Source organism: Notechis scutatus, chromosome 3, assembly GCF_049901735.1.
Source record: "Notechis scutatus isolate UNSWTSFEM ecotype Mainland chromosome 3, rNotScu1.2, whole genome shotgun sequence".
Classification (NCBI taxonomy): Eukaryota; Metazoa; Chordata; class Lepidosauria; order Squamata; family Elapidae; genus Notechis; species Notechis scutatus.
Genome location: NC_142011.1, coordinates 102,472,238 through 102,493,533, shown reverse-complemented (window position 1 = coordinate 102,493,533; position 21,296 = coordinate 102,472,238). Strand labels below are relative to the sequence as shown.

The 21,296-nt window shown below is 39.4% G+C and overlaps 1 protein-coding gene across 2 annotated transcripts in view; it reads left to right on the top strand.

Moving 5' to 3' along the window:
* SMG7 (SMG7 nonsense mediated mRNA decay factor) overlaps positions 1-21,099 on the top strand; it is a 63,357-nt gene extending 42,258 nt beyond the window's left edge. Inside the window, exons 14-23 of one of the 2 annotated variants that reach the window (XM_087960855.1) lie at positions 447-876; positions 2,828-2,972; positions 3,761-4,161; positions 5,055-5,429; positions 11,119-11,268; positions 14,397-14,477; positions 16,981-17,137; positions 17,658-17,828; positions 17,910-18,058; positions 18,885-21,099. In XM_087960855.1, the coding sequence (XP_087816981.1) occupies positions 447-876; positions 2,828-2,972; positions 3,761-4,161; positions 5,055-5,429; positions 11,119-11,268; positions 14,397-14,477; positions 16,981-17,137; positions 17,658-17,828; positions 17,910-18,058; positions 18,885-18,998 (2,173 nt within the window). In that variant the 3' untranslated portion in view covers positions 18,999-21,099. The remainder of the gene's footprint in view (positions 1-446; positions 877-2,827; positions 2,973-3,760; positions 4,162-5,054; positions 5,430-11,118; positions 11,269-14,396; positions 14,478-16,980; positions 17,138-17,657; positions 17,829-17,909; positions 18,059-18,884) is intronic. The other variant, XM_087960856.1, reaches the window with a different exon arrangement.
* The last annotated feature ends 197 nt before the right edge of the window (positions 21,100-21,296 follow it).

Sequence of the window (21,296 nt, the reverse complement as noted above, 5' to 3'; positions counted from 1 at the left end):
GTAATGGCCTGCAATATAAGCAGAAGCATTGTGCAGCATGTTCCAGTCAAATGATAGTGTTGTGTGATTTCCTTAGTTATATTGAACTTCAGCTGCTGGTTTGAAAGAAGCAAGGTGAGTTTTTAGCTCAAATGCTACCACCCAGCTAAAGAAGTTACAGAAATAGCTCTCAAAAAGCCTTCATTATTAAATGTCAGAGGAGATCAGATGATAATCCCTGACTGCTTTAAAGCCTCATCAAGGTTAACCATTCTCAATTTGCACAAGTAAAGGTTGCTTTCCCTTTGATCCCTTCTAGGTCTATTTTACTTTGCTTTCAATTTTGCGGGCTTAATATTAAAAAAAAAACTATATATATTTTTTCCACTCAAGGTTTGTGACTTTGAGTATCCTTGAAAATTTATTGGTAACATACAGTTAATTGTTTTTATTTTTTTTTGTTAAAGGTTGATCCAATGTGAAAATGAGATTGGCAAACTCATGTTTTTGACAGAGATCCCAGAACTGTTACTGGAGGAACATAGTGAATCCAAACAGAGTCATGTTCTGCAGGAAGCATCAGAGCCACAGTTTGTAGATGGAAGCCCAGGACTTAAGTCTGTGCTCTCTACAAGTCGAAACCTCAGCAGCAGCGCTGATACAGGAGATAAGCCAATGGTGACATTCAAAGAAAACATTAAACCACGAGAAATAAACAGAGAGCAAAGCCGAAACTATCTGACCAAGGAAGTAGGAAGGGAAAGACGAGATTATAACAAAGGAATAACAGCCAATAAAAATGATGGAAAGAAGGACAACAACAAAAGGAAGAATGACATTAAGAAATGTGGCATGGAGAAGAGTCAAGAAACAGGGAAGCAGAATGTAGCAGTACAGGTAAGAGCCTCGATATGTTATTATTCCTCTGAATGTTTTCATGCTGCCGCCTAATTTAGTTGCAATGTTATAAAGTTGTCTGAAGCGGCTTTTAAGCTTTTGGATAATGTGGCATAGTGAAACAGCTGTGAGAGACAGCTGAAGCTTCCATATCTTCACTTCGATTCCTCTTCCATACCTTAATTTTCCTTACCAGAGGATCTAATGAAATAGTGGCTTATGTTTCTCTTTTTCATTGCATATCTATTTTCTTACTTTCCTTTCCTTTCCTTCCTTTACTCTGTCCATCCATTAGTTGTTCTCTTCTCGGGTACCTTTCTTTGGAGTCTTATGACTCATCTTCCTAATTAGTGTATGTCCAATTTACTCTGTACTTAGTAGAGTGGGACTCAGTCACTTCATTCATTCATTCAGTCAGTCAGTCAGTCATTCATCATTCATTCAGTCATTCAGTCATTCATTCAATTGATTTGTGGCTGCCTTCTTATTCAAGAGTTCAAGATAACATACACAGCACTCTCCCTGTTAGCAACAGCCCTGTGATGTAGGTAGGCTGAGAAAGAGTGAGTGACTCACCCTAGGTCACACTTTGAATTTCAGGCTGGACTTGAACCTCAAAACTCTCCAATGCTAGTGCCATCTCTTAATGACTACATGACACTATCATTTAATCACATGGCTTAAATAAGCTTAATAATGCCATTATGTTTTCTGAAATTAAGCTTTCTAATTTTAAAGTGTAAGAGCTATTTGCTAGCATTCAATATAATATTATAGCAAATGTTTGCCAATTTCTGGTAATTTGGAACTGCTCTAAGTGAAAATGATTTGGGATACAGGTCGTTCTAGCATTTTATAAAATGAATTCAGGACAAAGATCTTGATAAGGTTTAAGAAAGTTCTGTATTAGTACACAATTCAGTGGAGGCAGATTGTACCTGATAAATTTTCTAAACATGCTATTTTGCAATTGTTCAAATTGGCTCAGGGATGCATTTTGTTGTTGTTGAACTACAGTTCTTTCAAGAGCTTTTCCTTATAAGTTGTTGCTTCTAAATAAAGTATAAAGTTACCTCACGATGGGTATTATTTATTGTGCTTTCTTTTTCTCTAAATTTCAGCTTTTTTTTCAGTACATAGGTTTATTGATGTATTCATTTTTTTCTGGAATAAGTGAGCTAGTTTGGATGTATGTATTTTTAAGATCTTCATCTTTTCTTCGTCTTCATCTTTTCTGCAAAAAAAGTCCAGCACATCTATGGTATATGAATTGCTGTAACTTTGAGGTTGCAACTGAAATTGAATAAAATGAAACTGACATTGATATAAAGAAATGAGGACCAGGCTCTAATTTCATTAATACCTACATCTTAAACTCTTGTACCTGCAAAAGCCGTGGTAGTTTGGAAACAGGGCTTCTAGATAGAGATATCTAGCGTCATAAGTCCAGTAGCTGGATAAGTATTAAAATACTTCTTAAAAAATCTGAAATAATGTTTTTAATCAATGTTTGTATTTTAATATTCCAATGTGCATTCAGAATCCTTGGCCCAACTGCTGGGAGTTCTTAACCAGCCCCTCTATTAGGTTTCTTTTGAAGCTATAACTCTTTGAGTTCCACCTAGAAAATATGAAGCCAAAGACAGGTTAGCTACCTCCTCTAGTCCAGTGTGTGGAGATAATGGCTTGCCCAAATTCCAAACATGATCTTCAGTCTGAGCTCTTTTCTACACCTTGTGAGCCAGAGGAAAATAGCACATGATCAGTCTAAAATGCTCTGAGAATTGCAAATGTGGAGCTGGCCACATTCTTTGTTCCTGTAAAACAAATCCCTGGAAAGAATTGATATGTCTTATACTAACTTTTTAATTATTACATTCTTAAGAAGTCACGGACAAATGAACAAGGTCAAATATTTAGAATTATTGCTTTTACTGATTTATCCCTTTAGGTAAAATCCCAGACTGAGTTGAGGAAGACTCCAGTGTCTGAAGTCAGAAAAACACCAGTAACTCAATCTCCAAACCAGGCCAGCAACTCCCAGTTCATCCCCATACATCACCCAGGAGCTTTCCCTCCTCTTCCCAGCAGGCCAGGTAAAAATGCTATTCCTCTAAACTAATCTTGGCTTGGTATAAACTGATGGAACAGACAAGCAATGTCTTCTATACAATTACCTCTCTTAATGTAAAGGGGAAAGGGGCAAAAGGGAGAGAATGTATGTGTATAAGTGTGATTAAGTAAATGGATTGTTAAATGGAAGGTTCACATTATTTCTAGAAAGCAGGCATAATCATTACATGTGTCATTTTACATGACATTTACCAGGCATCAGTCTTTCCAGTGTCTTTTTTGCCAAGATGCAGCATGAGAAGCCATCTTGCTTTTATTTCTCTGTGTGTGTGCGTGCGTGCGCCCATACGGTGTATGTGACAAGGAAGAAAACTTACAGATCTTTTCAAACATAAATTTAGATTTTGAAGTAGAAAACATAATAAATGCAAGGCATCCCTGTACTGCTCAGACTAATTTATTTGTGTATAACATTTCTTAAAGAAGCCTAAAATCGTCTGAAAGTCACAGTGAAGCATCCCCTAGGAAGTTAGAGTTTTCCTCCAGCAAAGTGAGAGCAGGCTTACCGGCACAAACTTCTGCCTACAAATATTTCTTCAGCACAGAAGAATGAACTGAATTAATCCATTCCTGTAATTGAATGCTGACAGATAGGAGACCTTTGTTTTCTGAAGATTCTCTTTAGCTACTAGGATCAGAGAGGTAAAGAAAGGACCCATCGTAATCTGTCTCAGTGGTTAATCTAGAAGAGGAGGCAGGCATTATTATCTGAGGTTTCAGTTATTAAAAGGTGTGCTTTCTTCCTTTCAAGGCTTCCCACCTCCTGCCTACGTTATTCCTCCTCCTGTGGCTTTCTCTATGAGCTCAGGATATACTTTCCCAGGTGGTGTTTCTGTCCCAGGAACCTTTCTTCAGCCTGCAGCTCATTCGCCTGCAGGAAATCAGGTGCAAGCTGGGAAGCAATCCCACATTCCTTACAGCCAGCAGCGGCCCTCTGGACCAGGCCCAATGAACCAGGGACCTCAACAGACTCCATCCCCTTCTCAGCAGACCCTTGCATCCTTACCAGCTCAGGCAACAACCCCATCGGCAAGCCAGCTACAGGTCCAGGCTCTCGCCCAGCAGCAGCAGCAACAGCAGCAGCAACAGTCCCCAACAAAAGCTGTGCAGGCATTAGGGAAGAGTCCTCCACACCACTCTGGATTCCAGCAGGTGAGCCTCTGCTAATTTTGAGAGAGGAGAGAGGGTTAGAGCTCCAAACCTTTTGTACTCAAGTAATGCAAAGACTCCGACACAGATTGCAATGCTGGCCTTTCTGTAAATGTTATAATGGCAAGTACAACCACTAAAGCTGAAAAGGAATTTACAAGTCAATGGGAAAGAGACAGACAAAATATGGTGAATAAGCTAGGAATGTAGTTGAAGGCCAAGAACAGAACAATATCAGAATGAACATTTATTAATGATCAGATGTCTCTTTTTTTAGGTGAGAGGACTCAAAATAGTCCAGATTATATTTGATAAAAGCTTTCCTGCTGCTTCTTCTCAAGTATGACATGACTAGCCTTATAAATGATAAATTGGTATTATTGAAAAATAATTGAAGGATTACAACTTAATATGCACCTTTGTGCTTGCAGAGCTGCAACATTGTGTCTTGATTGAAAGATGAGAAATTATTAATGGATGAATCTTAATGTCAAAATACTAGTCTTGTCGTTTGTCTCTGCTAAAAGGTTTCTTTAGCTTTTCTCGGCTTGTGAGCTCTGAAAACTTTAATCTCAAAAAGAAACTGTAAACTTTGGAAGTTTGCTTTGTAGAATTGAATGTGCAGTTCTGCCTAACATGCTCAGCATTGAAAATATTTTTGTAATAAGGTAATACATTCAGTGTACAGCGTATGCTCAGAGAAGAGAAAAAGGGTTTTTTGTTATCCTGTAATGCTTGAGTTTTCAACCCTGTTATTTAATTCTAAGTCAGAGCATACTTGACATCCATATCACATTCAGTTTGTTCTATGGTTCTTTGCTGGATCCTAAAACCAATCTCTTATCCCGAGAGTGTGTATTACTGATAATACTGAATGCTGGTGTGTTTATTCTTAGTATCCCCAGGGAGACTCCTCCAAGCAGCTCTGGAACCCCTCTCAGGTCCAAGGCCCATTGGGGAAGATCATGCCTGTGAAGCAGCCGTACTATCTTCAGGGCCAGGATCCCGTGAAACTCTTTGAACACTCCTTGCAGCCTCCCCTTCTGCAACAACAGCAGCCTCTGGAGAAGAAAATGAAGCCTTTCCCTATGGAGCCATATAACCAGAATCCCTCAGAGGTCAAGATGCCAGAATTTTATTGGGACTCCTATGGTATGGCTGATAACCGGGTTGTGATGGCACAACAACAAGCCAACCTGGACCGCAGAGGGAAACGTCAGCAAGGAGTCTTCCGCCCAGAGCAGGACCCAATGCCGAGGATGGGTTTTGAGGTAAACTTAAGAGTTCACTACAGAATATAGGCAGTAGTTTCACAAAATGGACAGTTTCTGGTGATTTACCAGAGTGGTGTGTAGGCCAGTCATGTCTTCCTATAGTGTTTTACTTGGGTGAATCTGTGTTTCTGGCTCAATGGTTCCACAGTTCTACTGTTCTTATAAAGAGTTAACTGGCAGTGTGTTCATGAAACCAGAATACACCCAGGTTGTTTTGTTTTAAGCTCAGAACAAAATAATCCCACTTAGAACACCTCACTGGAATATTTCAGGCATGCTGTGTTCCAGTGGAGCAAACAGAAATGTTGTTCATAATTGTTCCTTTGCATGAAAGCACAATACATAACAAAATCAAAACCCAATCAGGATAACTTCAGAACAATCCAATAAAATCAGCTCAGAATTCAAACAAATATTTATATTAAAATAACCAACACAACAGTACCCTTAAAACAATTCTTTAGGTAGGGTAGGGTAGTGTATGTATGTAATGTATGTGGGAATGATGTTTGGAAACGGTGAAGAAACACAGCCAAGGGAACAGTCAGATAAAAGGTAACATAGCCCCACGTAGAAATTTGGGTGGGACCAGTGGGTCAGAAGAGATCCTCCCTAGTTTCTTGGCTGTAAAAGGACGGGTAGTCCTCAACTTATGACCACAATTGAGTCCAAACTTTCTGTTGTTAAGTGAGTTTTGCCCCATTTTATGACCTTTCTTTCCACAACCGTTAAGTGAATCATTGCAGTTGATAAGCGAGTCACACAATTGTTAAGTGAACCCGGCTTCCCCGTTGATTTTGCTTGTCAGAAGGTTGCAAAAGGGGGTCTCGGGACCGTGGGACCCAGCAATGGTCATAAGTATGAACCAGTGAATCACACGAGCATGGGGCACTACAAAGGTCCTAAGTATGAAAAGCAGTCATAAGTCACTTTTTTTCAGTGCCATTGTAACTTTGAACAGTCACTAAATGAACTGTTGCAAATCGAAGACTACCTGGATATGTTAATCTGTCCACTAAATAAAAGTGGGATGGAACAAGGAGACAAGGAGAGTTGAATGGAATCCTTTCGGCAATTTGGAGATTATAATCCTAGACTGAATATCCTAAAGAAGGCTTTGCTGAACGAATGTAAAAAACAGTCAGGGTTTTATTGAGGAATAAGGCCAGACAGATAGTGAAGGGTTTTGTGACGAAAGGATCCTAAATAGGGGCACCAGTAGTTTCTGCTGGACTCTGGTTTATGTGCCCAGGAGAGCTTACCAATTATCAGTCAGCAAACAAGAAACACCAATAGCTTTACTTCTGCATGGTCTACCAACAACAGCAAAAATACACTTTCGTGCTGTTACTTTGTGACTTTTCCTAAATACACTTGCATGCGTTTATACATTTGGCAACAGTTCTCTGAAAGTCATACATTAGTATCTAGCTGTTACACAGTTTCACCTTTAATAAGCAGTGTTATACAAAGAAGAGAAAGGGAGTACAATAAAGTAAGACACACTATTTTTTCCACTGCCTTTTGTTCTTTAAACTTCACTTGTTTTTGAAGATCTTATCCATTCTATCCAGCCACAGACTCATGATTTTTCCCTTCCTTTTGACCGATTCGCTTTTCATATATTTGTTCTGTGATTCTGTCCTCATTCATTCTCCCTGTCACCAGGCCAGTTCAATTTGCTTCTTTCTACTGGACTTTTACTTTTTGTATTCAACACTCATTAATTTAATGCCCATTTAGACAACACTCTCCCACACTTAAGTAATCTGCACCCACTACATTCAATGTTGATGTTCCTGCTGACATACCCAACTCTTACTTTCATAGAAAAAAGTGGACAGAAGAAGCACTATGAGCCATTTCTGCTTCTTTTCGATAAACATTAATTGTTTTTGACAGATACCTGCTGAGATGGGTAGCTATAGAAATTAAATAAATAAATACTTAGTAGCTGCCTACTTGCATTTACATGCCATGACATTTCTTCATCCATTCTCACATCTCACACGTAGTACCCATAAATCAGTTTATTGCTCTAGTTTTTTTTGCCATTTAAGTATAACTTAACATTTTTCATTCTTTTTTTTCCTGTCAAATTTGAACATTTGCTACATTAACATTCAGATCTACACTCCTCAATTCTCAGCAAGTCATTAGTGTTCTCTTCTAACAGCATTGCATTCTCTGCATTCAAAAGTACATGTGTATCCACATCCTTAACTCACATACTTCTGATGGCGCATTTCTTCTACATTTATATCCATAAGTGCATTAAATAACCAAGGGGATGCCACACGTTTTTCTTCTTGATCCCTGCTCAGTGTTGAACCATGCTCATGAATGCTTTACTTTAATCTTACACAGCTCTTATCACATTCAGCATCCAATCTGCAACTCTGCATGTGCCAAACATTTCATAACTCAGACTTCTTCACTTCATGATATACGCTTTGTAAATCAAAATACAGAAAAGCATCTTTCTTATATTTTTTCAGAGAAATGCACTGCAAAGCTAAACAAATAAAAGAATAAACACTGAAGATTCAACTTTGCAGGGTTGTATGCAGTGTACAGACACATTAAACAGCTATCTGTATGCCTGTCCATCTGTTTTAACAACTTGCCTGAAATAGATAAACAATAATGAAGTGATGATATAAATGTGGAGGAAGCAAAGGTTGCAAATTATCAAGAGACAAGGTGATATAAAGTAGTGTTATCTGTATTTTTTCCTCTTACATTTCTTTCACTTTTCCCATACTTTTTGATACTCTGGGTAATATTGAATATGCCTCAAGGGAATTGAGTGATTGCTATATGTGTGGAAGAAAATGTATAACATATTGCATTGTATAACCCATTAATCTAATTTCCCCATAGCAAAGATTTAACAAAATGATGGCCAACTTTTCTGCCAAACAGCAGCAGCATGTGATAAACTGACTTTCCTCTCCTTCCCCTTCATTAGGACCAGCCAATAGCTGCAGGGATGGTACTTTGCCTGTTGTCTTAGTGGCTGATGGAGAATACTTAGTATTGATAGGACTACAGAACTTCCTGCCAGTTCCAATAATTTTGGGGGAAGGCAGGCAGAACAAAAGCTCCATTCATTTTATTGAACAGAATAATAAATGTGAGAATTGGAAAGCAACTTACTGCAGTTACCAGAATAAGGGATACAGGTCATACAATGGTTTAGGCAGGCTTTGCTTCACTTCCCTCTTTCCCCAGCATCTTTTGCCATATGTATACATTGCAATATATAAAGAAATAATTAGCAACATCATAAGATACTGCTTGCTTGTAGTATAATGTTGATATCCAACGTAAGGTTTTTAAAACTTAAAATGTCACAAGAGAAGAGGAGTGGATCATTATCTGGTGGCAAATTCTAAAGTCCAAGTTGGGCATGGATTTCTTCCAAGACTTTCCAGTTAAAATGTAATTTATTTATTCTCATTTGTCATTCTAAGATTGTATAAATCAATATTTGAATAGTTGGATACTCCCTAAATATAGAGAAAGCAAACACAAATCTCTTTTCTGTCAGTTGTTCCTTTACTTCATCAGGGAAATTTTAGGTAGAAACCCCCAAATGAATCTAAATATGTTTAGCAGATCTAAATCTCTGAAAAATACGTAGATATAACCAGTTAAGAGTTATTTTGAAAATTTTGGATAAAAGTTCATACTGCCTTGTCTGCATTTCCACATTAGCAGGGTAGAGTTGCTTAAAACCAAGGAAACAAGATTGGCTAATCCCCCTGCCTTTATTTATTTATTTGTTTGTTTGTTTGTTTATCAGTCTGTCAGTCAATCACCAAAAGCAACTCTGGATGGTGCATAACAATCTAAATAAATAAATAAATAAATAAATAAATAAATAAATAAATAAATAACAAAAATATAAAAATCCATATTAATAATTATCATTAAATTGAAAAATACAAACATGGGAGAAGGATAAAAATGGCCGCCTCTACAAAGGAACCATCTGAGCAAGTCTCTGGGATCCTCAGGACTGGCAACATAGCTTTGTCTTGAGGACTTATCAAAAGGGATGGAACTAATCTAATCTCAGGGGGCTATTATTGAAAACAATGTGTGCAGGAAAATAATCAAGGCACAAAATCACTTCTAAAAAAAGTAATTAACTGCAGCAGTCCATCAAAGTCATAAGACAACATTCCTAAATGTATGCCTATGTTTTTCCTGACAAAGATATCTACACAAGTGTACAGATGGTAGCCCTGGTAAGAGATAAAGCTAATACTGTTCAATCTCCTTACTCCTATATAATATCACCTTTTTAAAAATAAAAGCAAGGAGCCAATTGCTTCCTGTTAGTAGTTGCAAATATGTTAAAGATATGTAATTTTTTTTGACCTTCCCGTGAGAGTTTGCTAGAAATATTATAAAAGAATATCATAAAGCTCTGTAATATTTTGTTTCATATTTACTTCTGTATATTTAGATTAATTTCAATAACCTTAAGGCTTGATTTTTTTCCAACTGTAACAGTTTTGAAGTATTCGTGCTAGGGTACTATATATTTCAGTCATGAACTACATTGTTATCAGGATCAGGTGAAAAAGGCAGATCATTTTTATAGACCAAGAGGGAAGCTGTGATATTCAAGATCAAAGAAGGACTTTGCTTGGCTCACAAGTAGCATTCTGAAAACTTTCAACAACTTCCAGTGATTTTTTTAAAGTCCAGTTTCTATGTTATAGAAAGGTTTTCAAAATATGAGTGGCATCCCTTAGGAAGTTGCAAGCAACATACAGGGAGCCACAAATATTTATAGCAGTGCATGCAAAGTAGGAATACTCTAAAACTTGTTCTAGCTTTGCCTGGGCAAGCCTACGGTGGATTTGCCTAGAAAAAACAACTTGCCCCAACCACTTTGCTTTGCGTGTGGTCATCGTAAGGACAGTCAAACCTGCTTCCACTTTGAGTGACCTGTAACAGCCCCGTTTTCACTAGCAGAGGGTTGCAGGAGGCTGTGGCAGCCAAAAAATGGGGGTCCATTTTTGCTAGCAGAAGCACCACAGACCAGTCCGCTGTTTCCAGGGCAGCCCCGCAGGCCAGATCTAAATACCCCATGGGGTGAATCTGGCCCCTAGGCCTTGAGTTTGATAACCCTGATCTAGACGTATATACAATATGGTAGAATTCTCAAATTCTAGATCTAGACTCTAGATCTTCCAGGTTTGATCAATAAGGTGGTATAAATATATCTTGCATTATGGGCAAAATTACTGTCTAAACTTTACAGAACTACTAAGATGCTGGATAAATAACAACTTACTTTGCACACATTTGCTAAGTCAGACAGTGGGGACTACATTTTCCTCAAATGTCAGTCCCGATATTTTGTTTATCTATACATTCAAACATGGAGGGAAGGGAAGTGATTCCTAAAGCACAAAACAGTGACAGAAGTTTATATTGCCACTGCTTTTCTCTTTTCTCCCTTGAATCTTGTCTTCCTCTTGTCTTTACCTCTTTGACTAGTTTTTGCATGCTGGCTTACCTATCTTTGCATTCTCTTCCCTTTCTCCTTGCCTTGCCTTTGTTCATAGGGGTCTCTTTGGGCTTTTAAACTTTTTGCTTGTCTGTTGCTATTCTTACTTCTTTGTCTTTCCATGCTGCATCTCACTGTGCTCCTTTCTGTCACTAGGACCCCAAGAGCTCCCCTCTGCTTCCTCCGGACCTGTTAAAGAGTTTGGCTGCCTTGGAGGAGGAGGAAGAGCTGATTTTCTCTAATCCTCCTGATCTTTACCCAGCACTGCTGGGGCCTCTCGCCTCTCTTCCTGGACGAAGCCTCTTTGTATGTATTTGACTTAATTCTGCTGCTTCTTGCTCTAATTTTGCCCTCCTTTTTTTTCTCCCTGCAAGGTCAGTTGGAGGTTTGAAATCTATATTCCTTGCTGAAATTGTCTTAATGGGGGAAATGGAGATCTTATAGGAGAAAGCAGCTTTTAAACAGATGTAATGTTCTGTCAGGGTTGCTCCTTTCTGGCCCAACACACAATTCTTTGTAAATACTGGAAAAATGGCCATTTTGAACCATACCCCCCCAAATCCTGTTTTCTACAAAAATGGGCCACCTTGACTATTCAATTAGGGGTAATGAAAGTGTGCCAGCCTACTACAACCTACCTGTCCACATTATTGCTCCAGAATTCTTATTCAAGCACAGTGTAAGAAAGCTGCAATCTTACATGATCCAAATTCTGGTTCCTTCTTGGATTGCGGGGAACCTTCTAGTTATGTTTTCCATCTGTGTTAGTAGAAAAGTGAAGATACCTTTACATTCTGTACTGTCAATAAAATAGGCATTACGAGATTAGAACTATGAACTTAAGAAATTAATAAACTACTGTCTGCATATGGTCCATTGATCTCCTTTTTTAAAGACTACCCAAGCTGTTCCAACATTTATCAGGGAGAGACATACAGTCCTTCAAGTAAGATTGGGATGAAAAATACTCATATTTGTTAATATAATCAATAAGAACTGCTTTAAGCCATATCAGGGTTTCGTGCAAATTTCATTAGTCAACCAGATGTGGAACATGAAAATAGCAGCTTTCCCTCTTATCATTCCCAGCTTTTGCTGATAGAAAGTATTTTTCTCTAGTACTGGAAAAGGAGTAACCCTTGGTAGATTCATCTTTCAAAAATCTAATTTGAGAGTATCATAGATTAACATAAAGATCATATGTATTTTAAGTATATGTGACATTTATGTACCTGTATCCTTCCTGGGGTCATGAGTGCAGAAAAGTCCTTAATTAAGGAGATTCTATGTATTTTACCACAAAAGGCAGAGAAATCCTTTGCCTTAATACATGTTCAACCTTAGTGAAAATCCAAAGCCTTTCTAATTAAATTCTAATTTCTAATTAAAATGCTACCATTAAGAAAGAGAGATTCTATTGTCATAAAATCACTAGGATTTCTTCCTTCCTGTTAATTATATATTTACCTAGGATGCTTGATGGGAAGGTAAGAAAAGTGAAGCCCTGTAAATTTTAGATCCTAGAGGTTGAATTTCTATATGATCATTTCACATATATACATATGAAATATATCTTTATTTATATACAACAACTGCCCTGTGGAATTGGCTAAAAACTACTTCCCTTAAAATAGTGGCCCAGCTACATGGAACTGTTTATGTCAACATCAGAGATGCATGGTTAGGTGAGAAGCTGCAAAGAGAACTCAAGAGCATCAGTCTATTACACAAAGCATAGTTAATAAGTTTTATAGTTCAGCTTTGTAGGATCTTGATTATCTTGTATAAATTTATTTTCAGTGACAGGTCTTTAGAAATGCCACTGTTTCTCAGAAACAGTTTCTACTTTGTAAACACAGTAACTGGGCATATTTCTTGAATGGAAGGTTATTAAAGATCTAAATATTTAGAAATATGTCTTGGATCCCTTGACAAATGAAGGAATTCCTTTCATTATCATCGGAAGTTTGGTTCCACGGGAGCCTCCTTGCTGAACAGGAGAATAGGAACAGGAAGGAAGAGATGCCGTTTCTTGTTTTCCTTTGCAAATCCCAATAATGTATTACGTTAAAAAATCTTCTAGTATTCCAGAACAGATTCTTTTTGCTAAAGGAGGCTGCAAAGAGAAGGGAATTGGTTAAAATTTCAGGAAAGTCATTGAGTTTATGGAGTTGCAGTTCTGGATTGAGCTTGCTGATTTGTGTGTGTGTGTGTGTGTGTGTGTGTGTGTGTGTGTAATCCCTGCAATGTTGAGGATTTTTTTAAACTTTAGCAGAATATTTTTGTCAGTAATTCTTTTAGACTGAATGCTACTCTTGCTCATCTCCCCAGTATCATTTGAGATTAATGATTTGAATTATGCAGCTGGCATTGATTACATCCCTTCCAATCAAATCCTAATAACATGTCAGGGCAGGGCCTCCATTATAAGAGAGTATGTGGCTTTTTATCTGCAGATATGTGTCCAACTGACATCAATTAAAACCAAACTATGATACGAAGCCTGAGCTCATCCACTTATCTTTTTTTTAAAAAATGGCTTTAAAATTAATTCGTTTCACCAACCAATCAGAAATTTTCACTCCCCCAGATTATGCAAATTAGGCAGTTTTGCATTATTGTTATACAATGTTGTGCAATTTTTTCTGATTTTCTTTTCACAGAGAAAGCCAGCAACTCTATAGGATTTCTCTCATACTTCCATGCTTTCCTCTGGAGATAAATTATATAGGATCTTGTTTCTGCTGTATGAAATTGGAGTTTCTAATGAAACTGTAGTCTTCATTCAAATGATATTCCTCTTTTTTTTTCTACATCCAAGAACAGGCTTGGAAAGCAGATACAGCTCTGCATATTAGTCAGTTTTAATTGTTTTAATCAGATTGTATTTAACACGATATCTTCACTTTGGCTAATATTAATTTATTAATTTCATTAACAAGTTATTTGCAACATCAGTATTTTTTTAAAAAAATAAAATCTTAAATACTACTAGGATTATGGTTATGGAAATACTAATTCAGATATTAAGCCTTCATATTTGAGCAGAGACTGATTAGTTTGTATATGTCATACATTCATACCAAAAGAATAATTTGATAAATTGCAATTTTAGGGCTCTTCAACCACATGAGGTGTTAAAACCTCTTGTTTTAGTATGAAATTTCCCAAATCAATTGTCATTTTTGAGAGCTACATATGCAACTGACTGCACTATTTGCAATTATTTGCAATTTAATCAAATTATTTGTATTTATTTTAAGTGCCTCTATGATAAAGTAAAGGAAGTAATACAATACAAGGATCTTTAATATGATTCTTGTTCTCATGCATGCTCTATGAACCCCCAGGACACTTTTCACTCTGTTATTTTTATATTAGCTGACTTGCAAGTCAATGACAAGCTTTATTGCTCTCTTTCCTTTATCCTGAAGAAATCATTGTTGGAGAAACCATCAGATCTGATGTCACAGTCGCCATCTTTCCTATCGCTCACAGGCTTCTCTCTTAATCAGGTAACTAATAACTTTCTCTTTTTTTCCCTTCTAGACAGCTTTGTCACTTTGTTAGGAGCATGTGTGGCTTTGAAGAAATAGCTTAGCAGAGCTTTGAAAAAAGCACCAGGTCCAAGCTGCTTTGAAAGCAATAGAGATCCTTTTGCTTCTGAGACCAGGAGCTGGACTAGCCAGTGCCAGAGAGATGCAGGCAAGCAGCATGATCAGTTCCCTTCTTCAGGATCCATTGCCCACAATATTTACTCAGGCAGGTGGCAATTAATACTTAGGTTGATTCTATGCCCATATGCAGGAAGGCTTCCAGATGGGCTGGCTTCAATAAGTGTCTAATAGACAATGCAGCAAAGTTAGCCCATCTGGAGTCTCTTCAATAAGTGGGCTTCCAGGCTGCTTCCTGCTGTGGACAATCCTGCGGTGCTTACTAAAGCTACCCAAGTTGAAAGACCTTGAGAGCAAGCATAGGAGCTACAGGCTGGTTGAATTCAGCCAGTGCTGTGAGAATAGACTTATAGAGCAGTGGTTGCCAACCAGTGGGCCGTGGACCACTAGTGGTCTGTAAGAAAACTTTGGTGGTCCGCAGAGAAATGTCACCCCCAAAGCACCCCGCTAAGAAATTAATCCAGGCTGCGTGAGAACACAAGGCTGTGCCGTCCACATGGCCCGTGGGAACACAAGCTTGCGTCACTTGCATTGCGAACAACATGAGGTAGTGAAGGGAGGGGGGGAAACATGCCCCACGCGCCTGGCCTGGCCACCGGGCTGCTTCTTTCTGCTTCTTTCTTCTTCTGCTTTTGTCTGCATGCAAGGAAAGCAGCAAAAGTCTTTTTTCTCTCCCCCAAACTCTGCCAGAAATGAGTCTTTGGGACCTTGCAAGGCATCCTGCTCCAAGAAGCTGTGCCGGTGCGACAAGTCTTACAAAGACTCATTTCTGGCAGAGTTTGGGGAAGAGAAAGAAAGACTTCTGCTGCTTCTGCTGCTTTCCTTGCATGAAGCCAAAAGTCTCTCTATCTCCTCCTGAGAACAGTATCCTGCAATCCCAAATAAAGAATGATTGATCGGTAGGAAAACGGGGTGGGGAATTTTTCTGCAGACTTTTTTGGGGATTCTCCAGGACCCTGGGAAAATCCAAAAAAGGGCCAGTCTTGTGACTACTGCAGCTCTGGAATATGGGACCGACTTTCCCACCAATGTCAGCAAGCCACCATCAGTCAAAATTCATATTAGTGGTCTGCGGGATTTAAAATTATGAGTTTGGTGGTCTCTGAGGTCCAAAAGATTGGCAACCCCTGTTATAGAGTATGTGTGTATGTATACTTGTTTATGCTACTTACCCTAGAATTTTCTCTTATGTTACTTAGCTATTTATTTATTCATTTAAACAAACAAACAAACATAGATACTTGAACTTATATGCTGGAAGGCTTATACCACATAACAATAAATATTTTTTAAAAAGAAAAATATTACAGCATGCATTCAGACTAAATCTGTATATGTCCCACGAGGAATTGCCTATAATTAAGTAGCATCTTTATCCCAAAGGCTCTGGAATGTGATCAAAAGAGCCACCATAACTCCTGGGGTGTAGGCCATTCCAGAGCAGAGGGGCTACTGTATAAGTGCACCTACCATCCCTGTCCTGTTGTCCCCATTTATTCGTACCTATTTCCTGTAATCTTACTCATGTTTATACTTATACCTCTTATCTTGTAAGCGGTCGACAAATCAAATAAATAAATAAATAAACTTCTCCCTGAACACTCTTTATATTAAGTTCTCGGGGGTATGTGGTGCCCAGATTCCTCAAACAGCTTGAAGATGCCCTGCCAATACAAACTTATGTAAAAACTAGGCAGAATGCCATGTGTATTTTGAGGCATGGTAGTGGTGTGTTCAGTTGCCAGATCTAAACAATTCAATACAATATGTGTCGTCAGTCAAACAGAACTAAAGATATGCTACCCTAGCACATTTCATTCTGCTTGCTTACTTACTGATACCAAAAGGAACTGACTGCCCCCCCTTCCAGTTTTAATAACTGTTATCAATAAATGTTTACACATTGATTGTCTGGCATTGCAATCTGATTTGTTAGTTTCAACCTAGTATATAGAATAGTACTGTTACATTGTTCTATTTTTTACTTTTCATTTAAGAGCCAAGAATAGTGCATCGCAGTAAAAGCAGTATTCCTTATAGCTAGGTTATATCTAATCCCCCATATCATATCATTTAAAATAGATAAATGTAATTTGCAAAAAGACCTCTGGGTTTTAATATGAATTACTGTCTTTCTTAAGCTAAATGGTTTTGGACATCTTTACTATGAACTCTGTAGCAATTTGAAGTACACTTACTTCTATACTTCAGAAATATTGGATAAAAGCAACATTGACATATCCTACTAATACCTGCTGTACTGTACTAATGTATTGAATTGGTCTGGTGTGGCCCCCAAGTTGATCCCTTTTTTATCCGTGTGCTCTTTCTTTCAATTTTATAGGAAAGATATCCAAACAGCATGTTCAATGAAGTTTATGGGAAAAACCTCAATGCCAGCACAAAAGCCGAGGTTACACCATCAGTAGCTCACCAAGAGACTTCACTTTATTCTCTTTTTGAAGGTACTCCATGGTCTCCATCTCTTCCAGCCAGCTCAGGTGAGGCTCCAACATTCCCTTCATCACCTATAGCATATCACCTGAGGATAACGTGTGTACCACTTGCTCAGCATCTCCCTTCCATCACTATTGAAGGAACATCATAGGATATCAAGATCTATGGACTGCCATTTGTCAGAAATGGTGTAGGGTCTCCCGCTTGGGCCTACAAGGTCCCTCCCAATTCGGATTATCTGTTAAATCTGTTAAGTTTTCCTTTGAATTGTTCAGCAAATTTTATACTTCTTTTTCTTTTCTAAGTAAATTTCCTTTCAATGTCTGCACATAACTGCTCATTATATTTCTACATCTGTCAGTACATGTGTATGGTCTGTGTGTGTGTGTGTGAGAGAGAGAGAGATGAAAACCCATTTGCAATCTTTGTGATATTCTACCATATTTGTTTAATAATGAATAAAAGTGAGTACAAATCTTACATTAGTAAAACCAAAATCGTAAATAAAATGAAAGAAGTTAAATCAGGAAGATCACCAACTTGACTTTTTTCTAAATTCCATAGATCATTCAACACCAGCCAGCCAGTCTCCTCACTCCTCCAACCCAAGCAGCTTGCCAAGCTCTCCTCCAACTCACAACCATAATTCGGTTCCATTCTCCAACTTTGGACCCATTGGGACTCCAGACAACAGGGATCGAAGGATAACAGATCGATGGAAGACAGATAAGCCGGGTGAGTGGAAGGTCTTAGCGTCCATTTAATTCCAGTGAGTTTCAGGGACCTTTACCTATTATTACTCTTGCTCTCCTACAGCAATGGGAGGCTTTGGCCTGGACTATCTCCCAGCAACATCATCCTCTTCAGAGAGTAGCTGGCACCCAACCAGCACCCACAGCGGTCCCTGGTCAGCCCATGGCCCATCCATAGAGGATTCGTCAACTGTGCTTATGGAAAGTCTGAAGGTGGGTTGCGTATTGATCCTGTCCTTGTCAGGTTATGCACTAGATAATAGATATGGCAAAATTCTGAAATGTTAATGATGTGTCCTTGGTGATATTTTTCTGAATCTTGCTATTTGGCAATGATATTGTGAACCATTTGTCTGTGATGTATGTACAATTAAGGTGTATCGATAGGTACATCTTATACAGATATATTTAGTTAGAGCCACAGTTATGACCACAACTTCCATTGCTAAACAATGTGCTCGTTTAGTGAGTCACCATATGACCATGCTTGATTTCACAACTTTTTGTTGCTATAATTGTTCAGCAAGTCAGGCTTCCCCCGTTGACTTTGCTTGTCAGAAGCCGGCTGGGAAGGTCACAAATGGTGATCACATTAACCCAGCATGCTGCAGCTGCCATAAATACATGCCAGTGGCCAAATGCCCGAATTGTGCTAACGTGATTGTGGGGATGCAGCTATGGTTGTAAGTGTGAACGTTTTCCAGCAGAGTCATAAATTCTAATGGTTGTGAAACAGATGGTCATAAGCAGAGCACCACCTTATAAGTTTACCTTCAAGTACCCAATATGCTTATCACATTTATCATTTGTATATGGATAAGTTGTGGTGGCAAAGCATTTAAATTCTTACAGATGTATTTTACGATGCTTCAAGGGTAGGTTCAGCCATACTGTGCCAGGAAGAACAGCAAGTCAGAGATAGGAAAATCTAGAGAAGTTAGTGAGGAAATCAGCAGTGCCTTGAGATGTTTTTAGTAATGTCCTTTTTGTGTGTCAGATTCCAACTTCATCTTTATGGGATGTTTGTTTCTTTGCTTAGTCTATCTGGTCCAGTTCTATGATGCATCCTGGACCTTCTGCTCTGGAGCAACTGTTGATGCAGCAGAAGCAAAAGCAGCAACGTGGGCAAGGTGCCATGAATCCACCACACTGAGAACAAAAGAGCTGGCAACCTTTGCAATCGGAAGCTCCATACATCATGGCATGTTGGGTTTACAGGACTGTCCCACACAGTTCTGTGCGCGTGGCAGCCTCTCTTCTGTTCCTTGATGTCAGGAGGGTGTAAGTGCTCCACCAACCCACTGAGTATGCACGAAAATGAATGCAGTGCAATGGAAAACCAACACCAGGAACTCTCCCATCCCACCAGGGCCTTCTGGAGGGAGAGAGGGACTGCTGTTTATCTTCACGGTAACCTGATATCACCGCCTCTCACCTTCTCCATCGTGCATGTGCCCAGCCATGTGGGAAAATAAAAGATGGGAAAGAAGAGCAGATGGGAGAAGCCACTGAGAACTTCTCGATCCTCTTCCTCAGTTTTGGGGAACCTAGTAGGAATCTATTACCTATAGCTTTGCTGACTGAGAATGTAGTTGAAATTTATTCCTCAACGTCTAAATTTCGAATTATTACTGTCTCAGTAGTAAGATCACACTGAATTCTTCCATACACAAACGTGCTTTGTAGTCAGTGTGTAGCACCCCTCGAGTCACCGGTCCAGCCAGCCAGAGTTGGGTAAGTGGTAAATTGACGGGAAGGGCGAGTGTGTCTGGTCTCCTGAGTTAGGTAAGGCGTTTCACGAAGGAGAATTTGGTCCCTCCGGCGTCATTTCCACCTCTTCTTCAAAGGTTGAGTCTGGACTATTGTGAATGGGTGAAGGATTCCAGCAGTACTAAAGTGCAGTGGCCACTGCCAGCCCTCAATTCAGGGCAGCAGACTTCTGCTATGGGGTTTTTAAGTTAAGTGGTTCAGATTCCTGTACATTTTACGATAGCGTAGTGACCAGTCTGATGAAATGGCAAAGCTGGCCTGTGCATTCACAGCCTGACTCCTTTATGTAGGTAGGTAGAAGCTTTCTGTGTCTTTCTTCCTTTTTTCTCCCCCCCCCCCCCCGGCCCCTTTTTCTAGTCTCCCCCCCCCCCAACTCTGCTCGGTTGCTTGTAGTTCTGTTCTTCATATGCAGCATCCCACCAAATTCTAGCAGGATCACGGGGAGCCAAGGAATTAGACAGGACAATATAGGCAATCTCCTCTGCCAGTAAGTCTATGTCTGCAGGTTCGCGCACACGTGTAATCGCAGAGTTCCAGCTTCAGAATGGAAGTTCAAGGCAACAAGATCCCTATGAGGGGACCCCCTGCAGAGAAGCCGTCAGTCCACTTGCTCCTATAAGGATGCTGAAACGGGGGGGGGAAAGGTTGAACTTGATATTTATTGAGCAGAAGGAAGGCTGCAACTCTTCTTGCATAGGAAACAAGGACACTTCCCCCCCCCCTTACCTTTTTTTTTTAAAAAAAAATTTTTTTGTTTTTGTTTCCCAGGGTACCTAAGGAAACAGTCTAAATGTTTTAAACCGTTGCAAATGCAGGAGTATGTATGTGTATGTGTATCAGTTCAGGATCTGTGAGCCACAAAAAACAGCTGCAGAGCAAAGCACATCTGGGGTCCACAAGCGACACTGGAGTCGGGGAGCAGCCCCAAATAGACTATATATATAAAAAGAAGAAGCTGAATGAGGTCATGCTCTCTCTCTCTCTCTCTCTCTCTCTAGGATAGGAATTGAACTCCCCATGCAAGCAGTGTTGCTGCTCTGGGTTATATTGCTTAAAAAAAAAAAACTTTCTTTAGAAAACTTTAAAAAAAAAATATCAAACCCCCTCATGGATGAAGTTCTTGCCCTAGTTGTGCTTCTTTGGCACCCTGCCCCCTCCCAAGCCAGCTTCTGTCCCTGTCCCTTTCCCCCAAGTTTGCGTATTTGAGCTGTGCACCCCAGCAGCTACAACATTCCAGTGTTTGAACAGCCACTGATTCTTGCACTCTAGACAACCTAACCAGATTCGTGATCTCACACTCTCCACTGTGCCAGAATCCCGACCCAAATAGGTTCCCATTTCTGCATGAGAAATCTGGTGTTTGGAATGTTCTCTCTCTCTCTCTTTTTTTTTTTTCCCTGAATCTTCAAGGCAGGGCTCCCTTCCCCATCCCCCCTTTACACACACGCCCTGCCGTGGCTAGAACCTCAAGGGAAGGGGGGAAACCCCCCCCCCCAGCAGAGAAAACTGGTTTGTGTCGTAAGCTTCTTTTGTGTTTTTGTCTGTCTGTGCGAGACCTGCAGCTGCTGAACTCAGCTTTGCCTTTAATTAAACCATGTTCTCTACAGCCAGTCTCGTGTAGTAACATTTTCTTTGACCCATTATTTCTTGTTAGTGAAACTCCATTGATCTCTTCGTGGCG